General features: G+C 48.6%; 1 protein-coding gene across 3 annotated transcripts in view; it reads right to left on the bottom strand.

Annotated features, from left to right (window-relative positions):
* Positions 1-10,869: 10,869 nt before the first annotated feature.
* Positions 10,870-19,160, bottom strand: part of LOC132832474 (butyrophilin subfamily 1 member A1-like) — a 37,824-nt gene continuing 29,533 nt past the window's right edge. For all 3 annotated transcript variants that reach the window (XM_060850510.1, XM_060850512.1, XM_060850511.1), the window contains 4 exons: positions 18,879-18,905; positions 18,231-18,257; positions 15,091-15,117; positions 10,870-13,543 (listed from right to left, as the gene is read on the bottom strand). In XM_060850510.1, coding sequence (XP_060706493.1) covers positions 13,017-13,543; positions 15,091-15,117; positions 18,231-18,257; positions 18,879-18,905 — 608 coding nt within the window. In that variant the 3' untranslated portion in view covers positions 10,870-13,016. The remainder of the gene's footprint in view (positions 13,544-15,090; positions 15,118-18,230; positions 18,258-18,878; positions 18,906-19,160) is intronic.

Genomic DNA, 19,160 nt, shown 5'->3' with positions numbered 1-19,160 from the left:
GATGACCTTCCCTCCATCATAAGGTGAGAGGGGGAGGGAGGGGTTTGCTGGCTTAGGAAATATTCAGCACCGTTCACAGCTCGTTGGTTATTGAAGCAAATGCCGGCTGCTTGAAGCAAAAAAACAACATCAGGTTTTGGCTAATACCTGGTAAGAAATGTTAGTGCCACACAAGAGCCAGGTGATAACCATCTCCGACAAGTCAATGAATTCCTGCAGTTTCTCAGTCTTCACTGGCATTGCCATTATTGAATTGATCCACCATTAACATCCAGTGACCAGGAATATAATGGCAAGAGCATATCCCTAACAGGAAATTCTGTGGTGAATTTCAATGCCTTTCTGATTTGATTTAATCTGCTTTAATTATTGTCACATGTACCGAGATACAGTGAAAAGTACTGTTTTTGCATGCTAACCAGACAAATTGTACCTTACATGCGTACGTCAGGGTTATAGGACAGGATGCAGAATACAGCACTACAGAATATGTGGAGAAAGGTCATCTCTAATATATAAAAGGTCCTCTTCAAAAGGGCTGATAGATATAGGACATATGTCAGAAGTAGTGTCTTTACTCAGAGTAGTAAGGGCGTGGGACACACTGCCTGCAACAGTAGTAGACTCGCCAACTTTAAGGGCATTGAAATGGTCATTGGATAGGCATATGGATGATAATGGAATAGTGTAGGTAAGATTGGTTCCACAGGTCAGCGCAACATCGAGGGCTTGTACTGTGCTGTAATGCTCTATGTTCTGTAAAAGTCTGATACGGGTACATTGTCAGTAATTCTCATAGACTTATAATTGATATTTATAAGATTGTAGGAGCGATTATAAAAGATGTGAGGGGCTGATCTGCTGAGGAAAGCTCACAAAGAGTCATCACGCTCTGGCGCCATCTTGGAAATCCATTTGTGAGGCACAAGTCAGATGGAACTGTGCTATGTCAGGCATAAGGTAGGGGTGAACTTGCAAGACAGATATAGAGAGCACTTTGAGGTGTTTCCCTATGTTAAAGAAGCAATGGAAATGCAGGTTGTTCAGCACAAAACATACAAATGCTAACAATTCATTCTCAGGCTGTTATTAATAAAGTGGCAATGATGGAAATCTGACATTGAAAATAGACAGTGGAGTCAAAGTCTGGTGGCACACCTTGACCTATGCAAGAAGGCCGATGAAGGAAATGAGACCAGAGAGAAAAAGGGGTGGGGGGAGTAAAGGAAACAGGGAGAGGTGGAGAGGGGGGACGGTGAGAAAGAGGCACAGGAACTGTACTGGTGAACAGTCAGTGTAGTTATGGTTCTGTTTGCCGAGCTGGAAGTTTGTGTTGCAGACGTTTCGTCCCCTGTCTAAGGTGACATCCTCAGTGCTTGGGAGCCTCCTGTGAAGCGCTTCTGTGATCTTTCCTCCGGCATTTATAGTGGTTTGTCTCTGCCGCTTCCGGTTGTCAGTTCCAGCTGTCCGCTGCAGTGGCCGGTATATTGGGTCCAGGTCGATGTGTTTGTTGATAGAATCTGTGGATGAGGATGTCACCTAGACAGGGGACGAAACGTTTGCAACACAAATTCCCAGCTCGGCGAACAGAACCACAACAACGAGCACCCGAGCTACAAATCTTCTCCCAAACTTTGAGTCAGTGTAGAGTCATGCAGCATGGAAACAGACCCTTCAACCCAACCCGTCCATGCCGACCATAATCCCAAACTAAACCAGTCCCATCTGTCTGCTCCTGGCCCATATCCCTCCAAACATTTCTTATTCATGGACTTATCTAAATGGCTTTTCAATGTTGTAACTGTACCTGCATCCATACTTCCTCAGGAAGTTCAATCCACACACTAACCATTGGCGGTATAAAAATGTTGCCCTCATGTCTTTTTTAAAATCTGTCTCTCCTTTCACTTTCAAAATATGCCCCCGATCTTAAACATCCCCACCCTAAGGAAGAGGCCCCTGCCGTTCATCTTATGTGTACCGATCATGATTTTATAAACCTCTTATAGAGTCATAGAGATGTACGGCATGGAAACAGACCCTTCGGTCCAACTAATCCATGCTGACCAGATATCCCAATCTAATCTAGTCCCACCTGCCAGCACCCGGCCCATATCCCTCCAAACCCTTCCTATTCATATACCCATCCAAATGCCTCTTAAATGTTGCAATTGTACCAGCCTCCACCACATCATCTGGCAGCTCATTCCATACACGCACCACCCTCTGTGTGAAAACGTTACCCCTTAGGTCTCTTTTATATCTTTCCCCTCTCACCCTAAACCTATGCCCTCTAGTTCTGGACTCTCCCATCCCAGGGAAAAAATATTGTCTATTTACCCTATCCATGCCCTTCATGATTTTATAAACCTTTATAAGGTCACCCCTCAGCCTCCGACACTCCAGGGAAAACAGCCCCAGTCTATTCAGCCTCTCCCAGTAGCTCAAACCCTCTAGCCCCGGCAACATCCTTGTAAATCTTTTCTGAGCCCTTTCAAGTTAAAGTTACCTCTCAACCTCCTATGCTCCAATGACCAGCTTTCAGACGTGGTAGGACCTGCAAAAATAAATCCTCAGAACGTGGCTTTGAAGGAAAATGAGCAAAGGAATTAGCAACACCTTGAACAGCTTTCCTTGAGCACATCCTGGGGACTGAGAGGATGGGTTCAGATTCTGAATACCCACAAGAACCAGGAGGAGGAGGAGCAGAGTAAAGTGAATCTACAGCAGGCTCGAGCTTGGGAGAGCATTTCCCGTCTGAATTCCTCAGGTAACGAAACAGTCCCTGCCCAAATGCAACAGGTTCTGGACAACAACCTGGTTTGAGTTGACACTCACGCTACACAAGCGCCAGGGAATGACCATTTCCAACAATAATCCAACCAGCATCCCATGACATTCAATGGTATCACCACCACTGAATTCCCTCACTATCAACGCCGTGGGGATTACCATTGACCATAAACTGCACTGGATGAGGCCATTTCAGAACGATTGCCATGAGGTCAGGTCAGAGGCCAGGAATCCCCCGACGACTAACTCACCTCCTGATTCTCCAAAGCCTATCCACAACCTACAAGGCACATATCGAGTACTCCCCACTTGCCCTGGATGGGGTCAGCTCCAACAACACTCAAGAAGCTCGACACCATCCAGGACAAAGCAGCCCCCACTTGATTGGCACCACACCCACAAGCATCCACTCCCTCCACCACCGATGCTCATTAGCAGCAGTGTGTACCCTCTATGAGATGCACTGCAGAAATTCATCAAAGATCCTTAGTACAAAGATGCTATTACTTGAGGTGGCACGGTGGCTCAGTGGTTAGCATTGCTGCCTAACAGCGGCACAGAGACCCAGGTTTGATTCCAGCCTCAGGCAACTGTGTGGAGTTTGCACATTCTCCCCGTGTCTGCGTGGGTTTCCACTGGATGTTCCAGTGATGTGCTGGTTAGGTTGGATTGGCCATGGGAAATTACCCAGAGTGTGCAGGCTGGGTGCAGGGGGTTAGCCATGGAGAAATGCAGGGTTTGGTGGATTGGGGGGGGGGTGGGGGTCTAGGCCTGGGTGGGATGCTCTTCAGAGGGTCAGTGCGGACTCGATGGGCCAGATGACCTCTTTCTACAGTGTAGGGATTCCATTAGAAGGATAAGGGCAGCAGATACAAGGGGACTCCATCACGTTCAAATTCCCCTCCAAGCTATTCGCAGGCCTGACTTGGAGATACATTGTTGTTCCTCCAGTGTCACTGGGTCAAATTCTCCCAGACAGCATCCTGGGTCTAACTATAGCACATGGGTTTTAGCGGCTCCCACCACCACCACCACCTTCTCAAGGGCAAAACAATTCCCCCTCATGTTTTTTTTAAATCTCTCTTCTCTCACCTTAAAAGTGTACCCTCTAGTTTTGAAAACCCCCATCCCAGGGAAAAGACACCCACCATCAACACAATCCATAACCCTCATGATTTTATAAACCTCTATAAGGTCACCACACAACCTCCTACAGTCCAGTGAAAAAAAGTACGAGCTTTATTTTATACCTCGCACCTTACATTCCCGGCAACATCCTGGTAAACCTTTTCTGAATCCTCTCCTGCTTAATCACATCCTCCTTATAACTGGGCAAAGGTGGGAGGGACGAGTGGGTTGCTAGGGTCTGTATTTTATGAACTGTTTTATGTAACTGGACTGTCTTATGTACTTGTCATTGTTACTGTTTTATGGTGTTTGAAAGTGGAATTTGAGGTTTGTCCTCATTTCCCTGGAAACTGGTTGAACAGTCGGGATTGGGGCCTGGCTTTGCCAATCCTCTCCGTTGTAAAATTGCTGTTTCTTTGTACATAGCTGTTAATGTTAATGGTTCTGTAAACTGTATTGTTTAATAAAATTTTTAAAAAACAAATAGGTTAAAAAAAACTAGGCGACCAGAACTGGACACAGTACTCCAGAAGAGGCCTCACCAACATCCTGTACAACCTCAAAAGGATGTTCCAACTCCAATACTCAAAGGGTCTGAGCAATGGAGATAAGTGTCCTAAATGCCTTCTTCACCAGCCTGTCTATATGTTGCTGTTTCTGGGATCTTGCTGTTGGTGCACTGCCCCTCCCCACAACCCTTCCTACACTGTCACGGTGAGCACAAGTTAATTCAGTGACTGTAAAACATTCCGGAAGCTCTCGTATTAAACAATCTGACACACGTTCGAACAGCATTTAGCCTGTTTCGGGGAATGAATGGGGACAAAGGGAGGAAGACTGAGAAAGACAGAGAGACCTGAGTGCAGCATAATTGCAGAATAAAGTGGGAGTTCTCGGCAGACAGATGAGGATTAAATGAAAGTTTGGAGGCGGTCGTTATGGCCGATTGCCTGTCCCTCTTTCACTGCTATGTCCGAGCGTGGGTGTCTCTGGAGGAGCATGCAGTATCTGCCAACTCCCTTGAGCTGTTCGGGTAAAGATGGGCACCACAGGGAGTGGAGTGCTTTATTTCCCCCTCCAACTCTATTTTGATTTAATCCCTACCCTCCCCTTCACTGTTTGATCACACAGCATTGCCCTTTGATGCTTGTCACTGGCCACTCGGGTGTTTCCTTTCTCCCCGCTGGTGGGAATTGAATAAAGATTTGTACGTCTGTTGTCTTTCACTGCGTCTCACACGCGCGCGCGCGCACACACACACACACACACACACACACACCATGGGTGCTGGGGAAAATATAAGCACTATCGCAATCAGGTGGCCATTTTGAGGTTCAGTCAGCTGTGGTAGCCATTCCCTCCTCTCCATCCACCACGGACGAAGAGCTGCATGGATGGGGGTCAGATTGAAGATTCAGTTCTCATCAGAGAGAAGGAAGGCGAAGAGGGGACCAGACGGGGTTTTCAAAATCAGGAACAGGCTCTTTGGAGTAAGGAGGGAGAAACTGTTCCCACTTGTGGGAACGAGGGGTTTTAGATTTGAAGTGTGTTACAAAAGAAGCAAATGTAATGATACAAATCTGTTCACTCCTTTGGTACTGACTGAGGGTCTGAAGCCAACTGGGACACCCAGTGTAATTGTTGACAAGACCACATGGTGATTCCCTTAGATTTTATAGGGGAAGTGGTGGCCCACTGGTATTATCAGTGAACTGTTACTCTGGGGACCTGGGTTCAAATCCCACCCCAGCAGGTGATGGAATTTAGACCCTAATGATGACTAGTGATTGTCAGGGGAAAAACTTTAGGGAAGGAAACTGCTATCCTTATCCAAGTCTGACTGAAGGCCCACAGCAATGTGTTTGACTCTTAACTGCCCTCTGGGCAATTAGGAATGCGCAATAAATGCTGACCTGTGAGTAAACAAAAGATCTCTCTTTAGTTGGGTTGAAGGGTAGGTGGTTGAGGTCATGTGTTTTTTTTTGTGAAATAGAAAGAGTGCTGAAACGATTTACAAGGATGCTGAGAAGGTTTCAATTACAAGGAGAGGTTGGAGAGGCAGGGACCTTTTGTTCTTCCCTGGAGAGTCGGAGCCTGAGGGGTGACCATAAGGAGATCCGTAAAATCATGAGGGGCACAGATAAGGGTAGATAGCCGACAGCTTTTCCCTAGGGTAGAGGAGTATGAAACTAGAGAGCATAGCGTAAAGGTGAGAGGGGAGGGATACAAATGGGTCCAGAGGGGCAAGCTTCTATACACCCCAGAGGGGTGGAACAGGCTTCCAGGGGCAGTGGTGGAGGTGGGTGCAATGTCATCATGGGTACGTGGATGGAAAAGGTACCAAATGGGCAAGTTTGGCCAAAGGACATGGCTTCTCTGTGCGGTAACGCACTCGTTCAGTCTGATGCCGCAGAGTTGTCCTGTCAGCTCCCCACTTGCGTGCGCCTCCCCCAGATGTTCGGTAAAGGGGTGGGCCACGAGTGCCCTTGCACAATTCTGGGCACACCACTGCGATCGTCAAAAATGTAAGATCAAGGTCAATGATGTGACAATGAGTGATCCCCAACTTCCTGGACATCTCCCTTCCACCTTGGTAGCGTCAGCAAGTCAACGTGGTGCTTTGAGCAAGAGGGCAGCTTGATTTAATTTTGTGGCTGATATTTTAACAAAAATAGACCCCCAACTGCTATTAATTAATTGAAGCTTTCGGTTTCAGCGTGCAGCCAGTAACTCGCAAAACATCTGCTCATTCTTCCTCATAAGGATGTTGCCAGGGTTGGAGGGTTTGAGCTACAGGGAGAGGCTGAACAGGCTGGGGCTGTTGCCCCGGAGCATTGGAGGCTGAGGGGTGAACTTAAGGAGGTTTATAAATTCATGAGGGACATGGATAGGATAAATAGACTAGGTCTCTTCCCTCGGTTGGGAGAATCCAGAACTAGACAGCATAGGTTTAGGGTGAGAGGGGAAAGATATAAAAGGAGACTGGAGGGTCAACTTTTTCACACAGAGGGTGGTGCGTGTATGGAATGAGCTGCCAGAGGAAGTGGTGGAGGCTGGTACAATTACAGCATTTAAAAAGGCATCCGGATGGGTATATGAATAGGAAGGGTTTGGAGGGATAGGGGGCCGGGTGCTGGCAGCTGGGACTAGATTGGGATGGGATGTCTCGTCGTCATGGACGAGTTGGACCGAAGGGTCTGTTTCCGTGCTGTACATCCCTGTGACTCTAAGAGAGCAGCGAATGTGTCACTTCCTCAGTGGCAGGCAGTCGACATTCCGGATGATAGGAAATTCAGCAGCGGCTGTTTGTGTTCAGCGTCATCACTTTCACTGGAAACAACTTTCTTTCAGGATAACTCTCCAGTGAATTCGGGGGTCAACATTCTTGGACCAGTGGATTTGCGCCGTGGAAAATGTACCGTGACCCCCACACCCCCAGCAGGAAGTGGGTGTAGTGACAGGCAGAAGGTAATATACTTTCCCCACAGCATACAGGCTGCCTATTTGGTACCCTCAACACAATGGGTAAGGGTCTGTAGGGTGCATTGAAAGCTAATAATGGACACCGCATAATAAGCCAGTTTTGTTAGTGCCAGCAGCCTGTCTTTATTGAGGGTGTAAAAGGGCAGAAAAGGAGGGAAGGCTACTATCTTCATCATGCATGGGGAGGTGGGCACACTACCACCCTGTCACATCAATGCCCAGGGTGGCACCCCCTTCCTCCCCCTTGGGCTGCCATAGTAGCTCAGGGGTGGCTCAGTGGTTAGCATCGCTGCCTCATGACGTTTGGGACCCGGGTTCGATTCCAGCCTTGGGCGACTGCCTGTGTGGATTTTGCCGGGTCTCCCTTGTGCCTGCGTGGGTTTGCTCCCTCTCTCCAAATATGGGCAGTTAGGATTGGCCCACACCACGTTGTCCCGTAGTGTCCAGAGATATGCAGGTTAGGTGGGTTAGCCATGGGGGAAATGCAGTGTTGCAGGGATGGGTGTGGGCGGGATGCTCTTTGGAGGGGGGTGTGGGGTTGGTCGGTATGGACGTGATGGGCCGAGTGGTCTGCTTTCACACCATGGGGTTTGTACGATTATGGGCAATGTAAACAGTCAAAAGGAAGGGAGAGCAGAAATGGACTAAGTCAAGATGGAATTAAAACACTATCTTCCCCCCACCCCAGACAGTGCCCACTTCTTAGCAGCAATGGATGCAATCGCTGTTTGGACAGTTACAGTAATAACTTGGATTGATGGGCAGCACTGGGATAACACCAGTCTCTTGAACTGCAGCCAGATTACAACCACTCCAGTAGGATAAAGGGCAACATTTACGCCCCATCTCTAATCTCCCTGAAGATGGTCTCCTTCACCAGCTGCCCCGCGCTCCCCGGCATCTCCATGGTGACTGGGTCAACCGCGTCACTGACTGACTTTTACCGAGGGCAGCTAAGACTCCCCCGCCCACGTTGCTGTGGGGTCTGCAGTCATACGTAGCCCCAGAACAGCAGAGTTGCCTTCCTTCGAGGGTGTTAGTGAATCCAAACTGATGGGTTTTTACAACAATCTGGGAATTTTAAGGTCGCTGCTGAGGCCGATTGTCCAAACCAGATCAACAAATTCAATTTATGAATTTTAAATTCCATCAGCCATTGCAAGGGGATTTGAACTTGGGTTCCCCAGAGGGTTTCGATCACTAACGTGCGCCATTACCACAACACCGCCCACCCATTCGGTGCTTTTATAGGCACTTTTAACTGAACCTTAGACAAGGAAACTGAACTTCTCCACCCCTCCTTTAACACAGTGTTATGGATCATAGCAGAATTGCCCAAAGTATATCTTAGGGATAGCCTTGAACTTACTTTTATACATTTTAAAAAGGCAAGTGTAAGCTGTTTAGATTCCCTACAGCGTGGAATCAGCACCTTCGGCCAACCAGTCCACACCGACCCTCCGAAGAGTAACCCTCCCAGATCTATTTCCCTCTGACTAATGCATCTAACACTATGGGCAATTTAGCATGGGCCAATTCACCTGATATGCACATCTTTGGACTGTGGGAGAAAACTGGAGCACCTAGAGGAAACTCACGCAGACACGGGGAGAATGTGCAAACTCCACACAGACAGTTGCCCGAGGTGGGAATCGAACCTGGGTCCCTAGCCCTGAGAGGCGGCAGTGCTAACCACTGAGCCACTGTACCACCCCAGGCAGTATCCCGTAAACACACCCTTGGAAATTCAGTAACTCCAGTATGATTCTCACATGCTGGGTTTCCACTAGAAAGAAGCAACCTGCCCTTTGCAATTCTTAGGATGAGTCCTGTCTGTCTAAGAGTTCACTCCTGCAGCAGTCAGCTCAAGATTTCAGCTTGAGCCAGAGAAAACCTACTCAAACAACTGAAAGCCAAACTAAAGACGACTGGGTCTGGGTGTGCCTGACTCCACGCCCTCATGAATCTTTTGTTTTACCTGATATATTTTTTAAAAAATCACCCAGCTGTATCCCAACTTCCTGTGAAGGAGAGATTTCAGCATCACTGTGACCCCACCCGTCTGCAACAGAAACAGCACAGGACACATCTCTTACGGGATAACATGATCACATCGCTCCCCCCACCCCACCCCACCTTTAAAAAAAATACAAATGCAGGCTATATTTTCAAAGCCTTTAGTATCATATTATTAATACTCAACATGATATACGCACATTGTACCAACTCTAATAACGTACACATTCGATAAAATAGTCCATTTTAATCAGTTTCTTCCGTCTCCTCATTAATGTCATGACAACACACTGGCAATTACATTTCTCTGACCTTGCCTGTGTATAATTTCCAAATTAAATGGCTGTAACAATAAACTGGTATTGATATCCTTGCAAATTTCCCAGAAATGTTTCAGGGATTATACATGATCATCTCAGGTACACGACTGGCAAGGTAAATGATGGAGCTGTTGCAACGGCCAACATCAAACCCAAAAGTCTCTTTCTCAAACAGTGAAACATTTCCTTTGACGCACTTTCAGGAGAAATACCCAACAGGTCTTTCTGTAGTCTTATGGCAGTCTTGAAACAGTACAGCACCAACACACACACATACATGTGCATTCAGAGCTGCTTGAATGGCTTGGGAGGGGTTAACACCAGAGCAGTGATGAACACAGCTTTCAGGTTGTCAAATGCTTTCTGACATCCTTCCATCCACTGAAATTTTCTGCACGTCTTCAATGGGTCAGTCAGTGGAAGAACCACACTGCTAAATTTCGGTACAAATTGAATTATACCTGCTCAGTCCCAGAAATCATAGCACTTGCCTTTTCGACGGTGTGGGTGACTCTCCAGTAACCTTGATTTTCACATCCTGTGGGGCCATCTGTCCACTTCCAAGGGTATGGCGTGAGAATGTGACTTGAACTTTTACAAACTCATTCTTGGCCAGGTTGATCACCAAACCCCCCCCTCCTGAAATCAACTGAACAATTTTGCTAGATGATGGAAATGCTCCTGACTGAAAATCACCAGGTCAATGGACACCACACAGCTGGCTAGTTCAGAAATGACCTTATTAGTTAGTCTTTGACATATGGTCTTTGACATTAGTCTTTGCACCAATCAACCACACCGCCCTGTGGCCCAACATTTCAACTCCCCCTCCCACTCTGCCGAGGACATGGAGGTCCTGGGCCTCCTTCACTGCCCAACACCTCATCTTCCGCCTCGGAACACTTCAACCCCAGGGCATCAATGTGGACATCAATAGTTTCCTCATTTCCCCTTCCCCCACCTCACCCTAGTTCCAAACTTCCAGCTCAGCACTGTCCCCATGACCTGTCGTACCTGCCTATCTTCTTTTCCATCTATCCACTCCACCCTCCTCCCTGACCTATCACCTTCATCCCCTCCCCCACTCACCTATTGTACTCTATGCTACTTTCTCCCCACCCCCACCCTCCTCTAGCTTATCTCTCCACGCTTCAGGCTCTCTGCCTTTATTCCTGATGAAGGGCTTTTGCCCGAAACGTCGATTTTACTGCTCCTCGGATGCTGCCTGAACTGCTGTGCTCTTCCAGCACCACTGATCCAGAATCTGGTTTCCAGCATCTGCAGGCATTGTTGTTACCTAGCCTTTGACATATGGCTAGCGCTTCCTTCTCACCAAACAGCACAACTTTAAACTGAGACAGTCCACTCAGTGCCACAAAAGCCGAGTTTTCCTTTGCTCTTTCGGATAACAGGTACCTGCCAAAATCCTCTGACAAGGTCCAACTTGAAAACACAAGTCGCTTGTCCCACCTTCTCAATACAGGCTTCCAAACGTGGAGTGAGGAGGGGAGAGACACGGGGAGTCAGGAGAGTGGAAAATAGCTCTCACGTTATACTCAGATCTGAAAGGTACAAGCCAGGCACTTTCAAGGCAACACCACATGCAGAAATAAATGTCATAACAGCACTGAGTTCATCTGTTCCACTCAGCACTCGCTGTTACAACTGAACAGAGAAACAGGAAAAGAAAAATGAAATAGAGTCACAGAGATGTACAGCATAGAAACACGGTCCAACCCGTCCATGCCGACCAGATATCCCAACCCAATCTCGTCCCACCTGCCAGCACGCGGCCCATATCCCTCCAAACCCTTCCTATTCATATACCCATCCAGATGCCTTTTAATGCTGTAATTGTACCAGCCTCCACCACTTCCTCTGGCAGCTCATTCCATTCACGTACTACCCTCTGTGTGAAAAAGTTGCCCCTTAGGTCTCTTTTATATCTTTCCCCTGTCACCCCAAACCTATGCCCTCAAGTTCTGGACACCCTGACCCCAGGGAAAAGACTTTGCCTATTTACCCTATCCATGCCCCTCATAATTTTGTAAACCTCTCTATAAGGTCACCCCTCAGCCTCTGACACTCCAGAGAAAACAGCCCCAGCCTGTTCAGCCTCTCCCTATAGCTCAACGAACAGGTTTAATTTCACATTGTCTGACGGATGAGCTGATATGAAAGTGATGGAAGGAATGTTCAATAGTCGTTGGACAGATCGTTTCTGGTAAAAACAATGACTGCAGATGCTGGAAACCAGAGTTTAGATTAGAGTGGTGCTGGAAAAACACGGCAGGTCAGGCAGCATCCGAGGAGCAGTGGATCAACATTTCGGGCAAACGCCCTTCATCAGGAATACTGCTCCTCAGATGCTGCCTGAACTGCTGTGCTTTTCCAGCACCACTCTAATCTAGACTCAGATTGTTTCTGGTACAAACTGATTTTAAAAAAACACTGTTAATCGTGCGAATTAACACCCAGGATATCAGGCAGGGGAGTTTAAATTATCCACAGTTAAATAGTTCTAAATGGACACTTTGGTTGTAGTCAGGACTGTGAGGTTAAGGCAATAGATTCAAGACCCTCTGTCATCCCTCCACATGAGAGAGAGGGTGCTGGGCACAATCCCAGATGCGTGAGAGTATGCCATGGCACATCGGGAGACAGCAACTGAGGTTCAAGTCCCACTCTGGGATGGGAGGCAGCACTGGGATCAGCCTCTTAGAGGCACATCCTGTGGTTCAGTCAGTAGCTGCCGTGTCTCTGAGCGAGACAAGGCTCTGGCTTCGAGTTACCGTCCAGGACGTGAGCCTGGACGTGGGAGCTCAGTTCACACAAGTTGGCGGTCTGCTGGAAAATCCTTCCAACTCCTCATGCAGTTCTTGAGGGATTTAAGTTAAGAAAGAATACCTTAAAAATAAAACACAAAGAGCGAGGGTACAAAGAGACACGACCGAGGTCAGATGGGGAAAGTATGGTTAGTTTCTAAGCTGTCCGGCTGGTTCTCGGTCGTGACCAGTGCACCTGATCCCACAGGAATCACATCAAGCAGGACCAGGCTGGCAATAGGGTTAGGACTCAGACTGTTAGTGTCAGTCCACTCCGGGTGAACTTCACAGACAAAAGCAGGCAAGCAAGAAACGGGCACCTGACGTCCGGCACACTCGATGCTAAGTCAGACATGGCCAAGTATGGGAAAGTGGTTAGGTGATGCTTTCTGACTGGCACCTCCACTGAGATATTTCCGTGCCCACTCCGACCGTCCACTTTCGCCGCGGCTCAGTCCTCCGGCGTGACGGGAGTGATTTTCAGCGGCTCCTGAGACCGCCAAGGGCAGAAGAATGGAAAGATCTCCTCCCCCTCCTCTCCAAAGTGGGTCTGGAAGGCGTACAGCTGGGTTTTGGTCTCTGCGTCGTGGAAGGAGAGCAGCCCTTCCTTCAGGTTGAGGAAAACCCCCACCCGGGCGGGCTTCCTGTCGAGGGTCAGCTCCGTGTTCTTCACCTTGTACTTCTCCCAGTAGCGCCCCATGACCCAGTAGCCGTTCTCCTCAGACAGCTCGACGCGGCCCTTCCTCTGCGCCGACGCCCGTGCCACGCCCAGGTCCCAGTTGTTGGAGTCGCCCACCTCCACCTCCCAGTAGTGCGTGCCCGCCCGGAAGCCTTCACTGGCCACGACGAAAGGGTACCGCTCGAAGCGCTTGGGGTTCTCGGTCACGTTGCGCCAGCCCCCGCCATCCTTGACTGACAGGCGATCTGGCGAGACTTCCAAATGCCCGTTGGCTGTCTCCGGGTCCAGGGTGACTGAAACTGCAGCGGGAAACGTTACTGAGGCCAATTCACCCCAGCGCTCCCCACCCTGCCCAACCAACGTAAACGAAAACCCCAACTCCGAGCAAGACGCTCCCCCCGCCCCCCCCCCTCACCTCCGCCATCTTCCCGCGTCAGGGAGACAAGGATTGGGGCAACGGGAGGGTGATTCGGCCCATTGTGTCCGCTCTTACCCCCTCCCCACCCTCAGAACAATCAAGAGCTGATCGTAAGCTCCACTCCCAACACCCCTCCCCCCATTTTCCCCTCGATTCCTCCTCCTCCAAAATAAAAACAAAAAAAGGCAATCCCGCCTTTGAACCCCCAAACACATTCCGGGATGGCGCATCTGGGACCCTCTCAATATTGGGATTTCCGCAGGATCATATCCCCTGGGGGTATGGCGGGGGTTAGGAGGAGGACTGTTGTCAGCAGGGACTGGTGACAATGGCTTTGGCCAGGCTGATATGTATCTCAGGCCAACTTACTGCTCACCGGGAAGCGGGTGTCAGACAAGCGCAGTCTGATCGGTCAGTGGCACGGTGGCTCAGTGGTTAGCACCGCAGCCTCACAGTGCCAGGGACCCGGGTTCGATTCCAGTCTCGGGTGACTCTCTGTGTGGAGCTTGGGTATTCTCCTCGCAGCTGTGTAGGGTTTTCTCCGGCTGCTGCGGCTCCTCCCACAGTACGCAAAGACGTCATAGAATTCCTACAGGCCTTTCGGCCCAACAAGTCCACACCGACCCTACGAAGGCTATCCCATCCAAACCCATTTCCCCTATTACTCTTCATTTACCCCCTGACTTATGCACCTAACCTACACATCCATGGACACGATGGAGCAAATTAGCATGGCCAATCCACCCTAACCTGCGCATCTTTGGACTGTGGGAGGAAACCGGAGCACCCGAAGGAAACCCACGTAGACATGGGGAGAATATGCAAACTCCACACAGACAGTTGCTCGAGGCCGGAATCAAACCCGGGTCCCTGAAGCAGCAAGGCTAACCACTGAGCCACTATGATGTGTAGGTTAAGGTGGGTTGGCCATGGGAAATTGCCCTGTAGTGGCCAGGGATGTGCGGGCTTAGGTGGATTAGCCAATGGGAAAGCGCAGGGTGGTGGGGTTGGGGGGGTGAGCTACTCTTCAGAGGATGGTGCTGATTCGATGGGCTGAATGTCCTGCTTCCACACCGTAGGGATTCTTTGATCTAGCCCATGGAGGAGCTCACCGAGGCAGAGCTGAGTAGTTGGTTGGTTTTGCACACGTGAAAACCAAATGGCATCCTGTAACGTCACTGAGACGAGGGGGAAAAAGGAAGGGGGCCAAAGGGAGACCCCATGGAATGATGGAATGATCCAGGAATAATTGGCGCCGGAGTAGGAAGGGGAAAAAGAGCCACTGCAAATGGCTACAGTTCGACAGACGTGCTAACATTGCACATTCCGAGTATTTCATTACATTTCCCACTATAGGCAACCAAAAGCACGTCAGGCTTTCTTTCCGGAAAGTTCCATGAATGTCCAATTTGAGAACATTTCGCTTACCTGCACATCGGAGCATCTTGTCCCATTCTGAAAAGAAGATAACAAGCCATTAACAGTGACCAGTGCATTTCATAAAGTCCCTATAAACATGACGGGACAAAGGTAAACAAATGGGTAGGAATCTTCTACTGCGTTAGTATCTAATACCGACGAATGTTTAAAAAAAAACAGGATATTTGAAGGGAAGAAGATAAACACATGTGGGTTTTTTGTCTGGGTAACTGCACGTCAATGTGTACCTGACGGAAGGACAGCCAACAGGCACTGGGGATTGTTCCAAGTGGAGATGTTGGCTCCATGGTAAGTATTGAACCATCAATCACCCTCATTTTGGTTCATTCTTCACAAACAGACTTCAAACATTCTCTGACGTACTGGGAGTGCAGCGCAAACGAAGGATAAGGGAATTACGACAGCAGTTTTCAACAGATGGATGGAATAATCGGTGGCAGGACTGTTTAAATTATTTGCCGGGTGGAATACTCTTTTATGGAGTCGTAGAGATGTACAGCACAGAAACATACTCATCGGTCCTACCCATCCATGCAGACCAGATATCCCGATCAAATCTAGTCCCACTGCCAGCACCTGGCCCATACCCTTCTAAACCCTTCCTATTCATATACCCATCCAGATGTCTCTTAAATGTTGCAGTTGTACCAGCCCCCACCACATCCTCTGGCAGCTAATTCCGTACACGCACCACCCTCTGTGTGAAAAAGTTGCCCCTTAGGTCCCTTTTATATCTTCCCCCTCTCACCCTAAACCTATGCCCTCTAGTTCTGGATTCCCCCCACCCCAGGGAAAAGATGTTGTCTATTTATCCTTTCATGGAGTCATAGTCATAGAGATGTACAGCACGGAAACAGACCATTCGGTCCAACCCGCCCATGCCGAACAGATATTCCAACCCAATCTAGTCCCACCTGTCAGCACCCGGCCCATATCCCTCTAAACCCTTCCTATTCAGATACCCATCCAAATGCCCTTAAAAGTTGCAATTGTACCAGCCTCCACCACTTCCTCTGGCAGCTCATTCCATACATGCACCACCCTCTGTGTGAAAACATTGTCCCTTAGGTCTCTTTTATATCTTTCCCCTCTCACCCTAAACCTATGCCCTCTAGTTCTGGACTCCCCCACCCCAGGGAAAAGACTTTGTCTATTTACCCTATCCACGCCCCTCATGATTTTATAAACCTCTATATGGTCACCTGTCCAATGCTCCAGGGAAAACAGCCCCAGCCTGTTTAGCCTCTCCCTATAGCTCAGGTCCTCCAACCCTGGCAACATCCTTGTAAATCTTTTCTGCACCCCTTTAAGTTTCACCACACCTTTCCAATAACAGGGAGACCAGAATTGTTAACACAAACACAGAGCAGATAAACCCACCCTTATGAGCTAGTCTTACAAAAGATTTTAGAGCTCACAGTCCTGTATCAGTGTGAATATTTAGAAGCAGATTAAATCATAACAAAGGCACAAAGGTTAACACTTCAATCCGATTGTTCCAATCCATCACCTCCTGCTCGCTCACTCTCTGTGTTGGCCTGAAGACTATGTATTAATTAACTGCTACTTGCCATTGATCAGTGCAGTCACCAGGCCACAGGGCTGCTCTCAGCCCTGATGAAACAAATAAACCCAGACCAACACCAGAACCTCCGCATCATTAGAGAGCGTGAGGGGCGAGGAGAGAGAGAGAGAGAGAGAGAGAAAGAGAGAGAGAGAGTGCGCACACAAGAGCGAGAGGGGGAGAGAGAGAAAGAAAGAAAGAAAGAGAGAGAGCAAGAGAGAGAGCAAGCGTGAGAGCGAGAAGGTGCGGGAGAGAGGGTGCGGGACAGAGAGAGCGAGAGACAGAGCGCAAGAGAGAGAGCGCGAGAGCGAGCGAGAGGGCGAGAGGGAGAGCAAGAGAGAGAGCGAGAGAGTGAGAGAGAGAGAGCGAGTGAGCGAGCATGACAGAGAGCAAGAGAGAGAGAGAGAGAGGGTGAGAGAGAGCGCAACAGAGAGAGAGCGAGCGAGCGAGCGCGGGAGAGACAGACGACAGACAGAGCGACAGACAGAGCGAGTGCGAGAGAGAGAGAGAGCGAGCGAGAGAGAGCAAGAGCGAGAGCGAGAGAGAGTGAGAGAGAGAGCGCAACAGAAAGAGCGCAACAGAGAGAGCGAGAGAGAGTGAGCGAGAGAGAGTGAGCGAGCATGACAGAGAGCGAGAGAGAGAGAGGGTGAGAGAGAGAGAGGGTGAGAGAGAGCGAGAGAGAGCGAGAGAGAGAGCGCGCGAGAGAGAGAATGAGAGAGAGTGAGCGAGAGCAAGAGAGTGCGAGAGAGAGAGTGAGCGTGGGAGAGACAGACGACAGACCGAGCGAGTGCAAGAGAGAGAGAGAGCGAGAGAGAGCAAGAAAGAGAGAGCGCAACAGAGAGAGCGCAACAGAGAGAGCGCGAGAGCAAACGAGAGAGCGAGAGAGAACAGGCACGAGAGAGAGCGCGAGAACAAGACAGCGCGAACGAAATAGAGCGAGACAACTGCTGGTGCTTTAATCAGAGGGTCACCATACCTCAGGCGACAGGGAGAGACTGAGAAGGAGAGACCTTCATGATAACCTCAGCTGGTGTGGAGATTGAACCCATAGTGTTGGCATAACCAGCCATCCAGGTGACTGAGCTAACTGACCAGCTCATTTGTAAGTATTTAAGGATCAATAGTTTTCTATAAGCTGCACATAAATTTAAAGTTACAAGGAACTGGAAAAACTAGAGGGCACAGGTTTAGAGTGAGAGGGGAAAGATATAAAAGGGACCCAAGGGGCAACTATTTCACACAGAGGGTGGTATGTGTATGGAATGAGCTGCCAGAGGAAGTGGTGGAGGCTGGTACAATTGCAGCATTTAAGAGGCATCTGGATGGGTATATGAATAGGAAGGGTTTAGAGGGATATGGGCTGGGTGCTGGCAGGTGGGACTAGATTGGGTTGGGATATCTGGTCGGCATGGACAGGTTGGACCGAAAGGTCTGTTTCCAAGCTGTATGGCTCTTTAACTTGAATACCATAATGTTACACAGGCAAATATCACTACAATAAAAAATGTAAGCTAGCTTTACAGTAAAGATAAACAATTAAAATACAAGTGGATGAACTTCATACCTATAAGATGGAGAAGCTTCTCGCATTCTGAAAAAAGAGAACATGTTTGAGATATAATTCCATGCTTTAAAATGACAAATCCATCTATTTGGAACCAATCATTATCTCAAAGTGGTTTCATCTGCCAAGAGTATTTCTGAAGGGTGGGTGGACACCTCTCTGTCAAGGCTAAGTGGAGATCCTGAACCATGCCATTCCCCTACCCACTCAAAACACTGAATCATAGAATGCAGAAAGAGGCCATTCGGCCCATTGACTCTGCATGGATGCTTCAAAAGAGCATTGACCCCATCCCCCCCCCCCCCCACCCTATCCCTGTAACCCTGCATAACCCATAGCTAATGCACCTAGTCTGCACATCCCTGAACACTATGGGGCAATTTAGCACGGTCAATCCGCCAAACGTGCACATCTCTGGATTGTGGGAGGAAACCGGAGCACCCAGAGGGAACCCACGCAGAGATGGGGAGAATGTACAAACTCCACACAGACAGGCAGTCGCCCGAGGCTGGGAACCGAACCCAGGTTGTGGTGAGGCAGCAGTGCTAACCACTGAGCCACCGTGCTGACCACAGGCTGACAGGTACAAATGTTGGAAATGTTTAAAACTTAATAACACTACTGATTCTTGTAATAAAGGAGTCTTACCTAATTTAGCAGCCTGCTTTTCATTTTCTGAAAGTAAAATAAATTAACATTACTCTGATTTCAGGAAGGTTGGTGCAGCATTAAAACTAGACACTTGTACTTTAATGGACAATAGATTTATTCCCAGAATGCAACATTTCATTGACCAACCCAGTGTCCTTGCAGTCTCTCTCTGAGCAGTCTGAGATATTAATTAAACAGTCAACTGTCTTAATAAAACAATGAACATATCATTAACAATTAACTCAAAGGAGCGTAGTTTAATCAATTTAATACTTCTAC

This window comes from Hemiscyllium ocellatum, chromosome 35 (genome assembly GCF_020745735.1).
Source record: "Hemiscyllium ocellatum isolate sHemOce1 chromosome 35, sHemOce1.pat.X.cur, whole genome shotgun sequence".
NCBI classification, from domain to species: domain Eukaryota; kingdom Metazoa; phylum Chordata; class Chondrichthyes; order Orectolobiformes; family Hemiscylliidae; genus Hemiscyllium; species Hemiscyllium ocellatum.
This window is presented reverse-complemented; position numbering and strand designations above follow the sequence as displayed.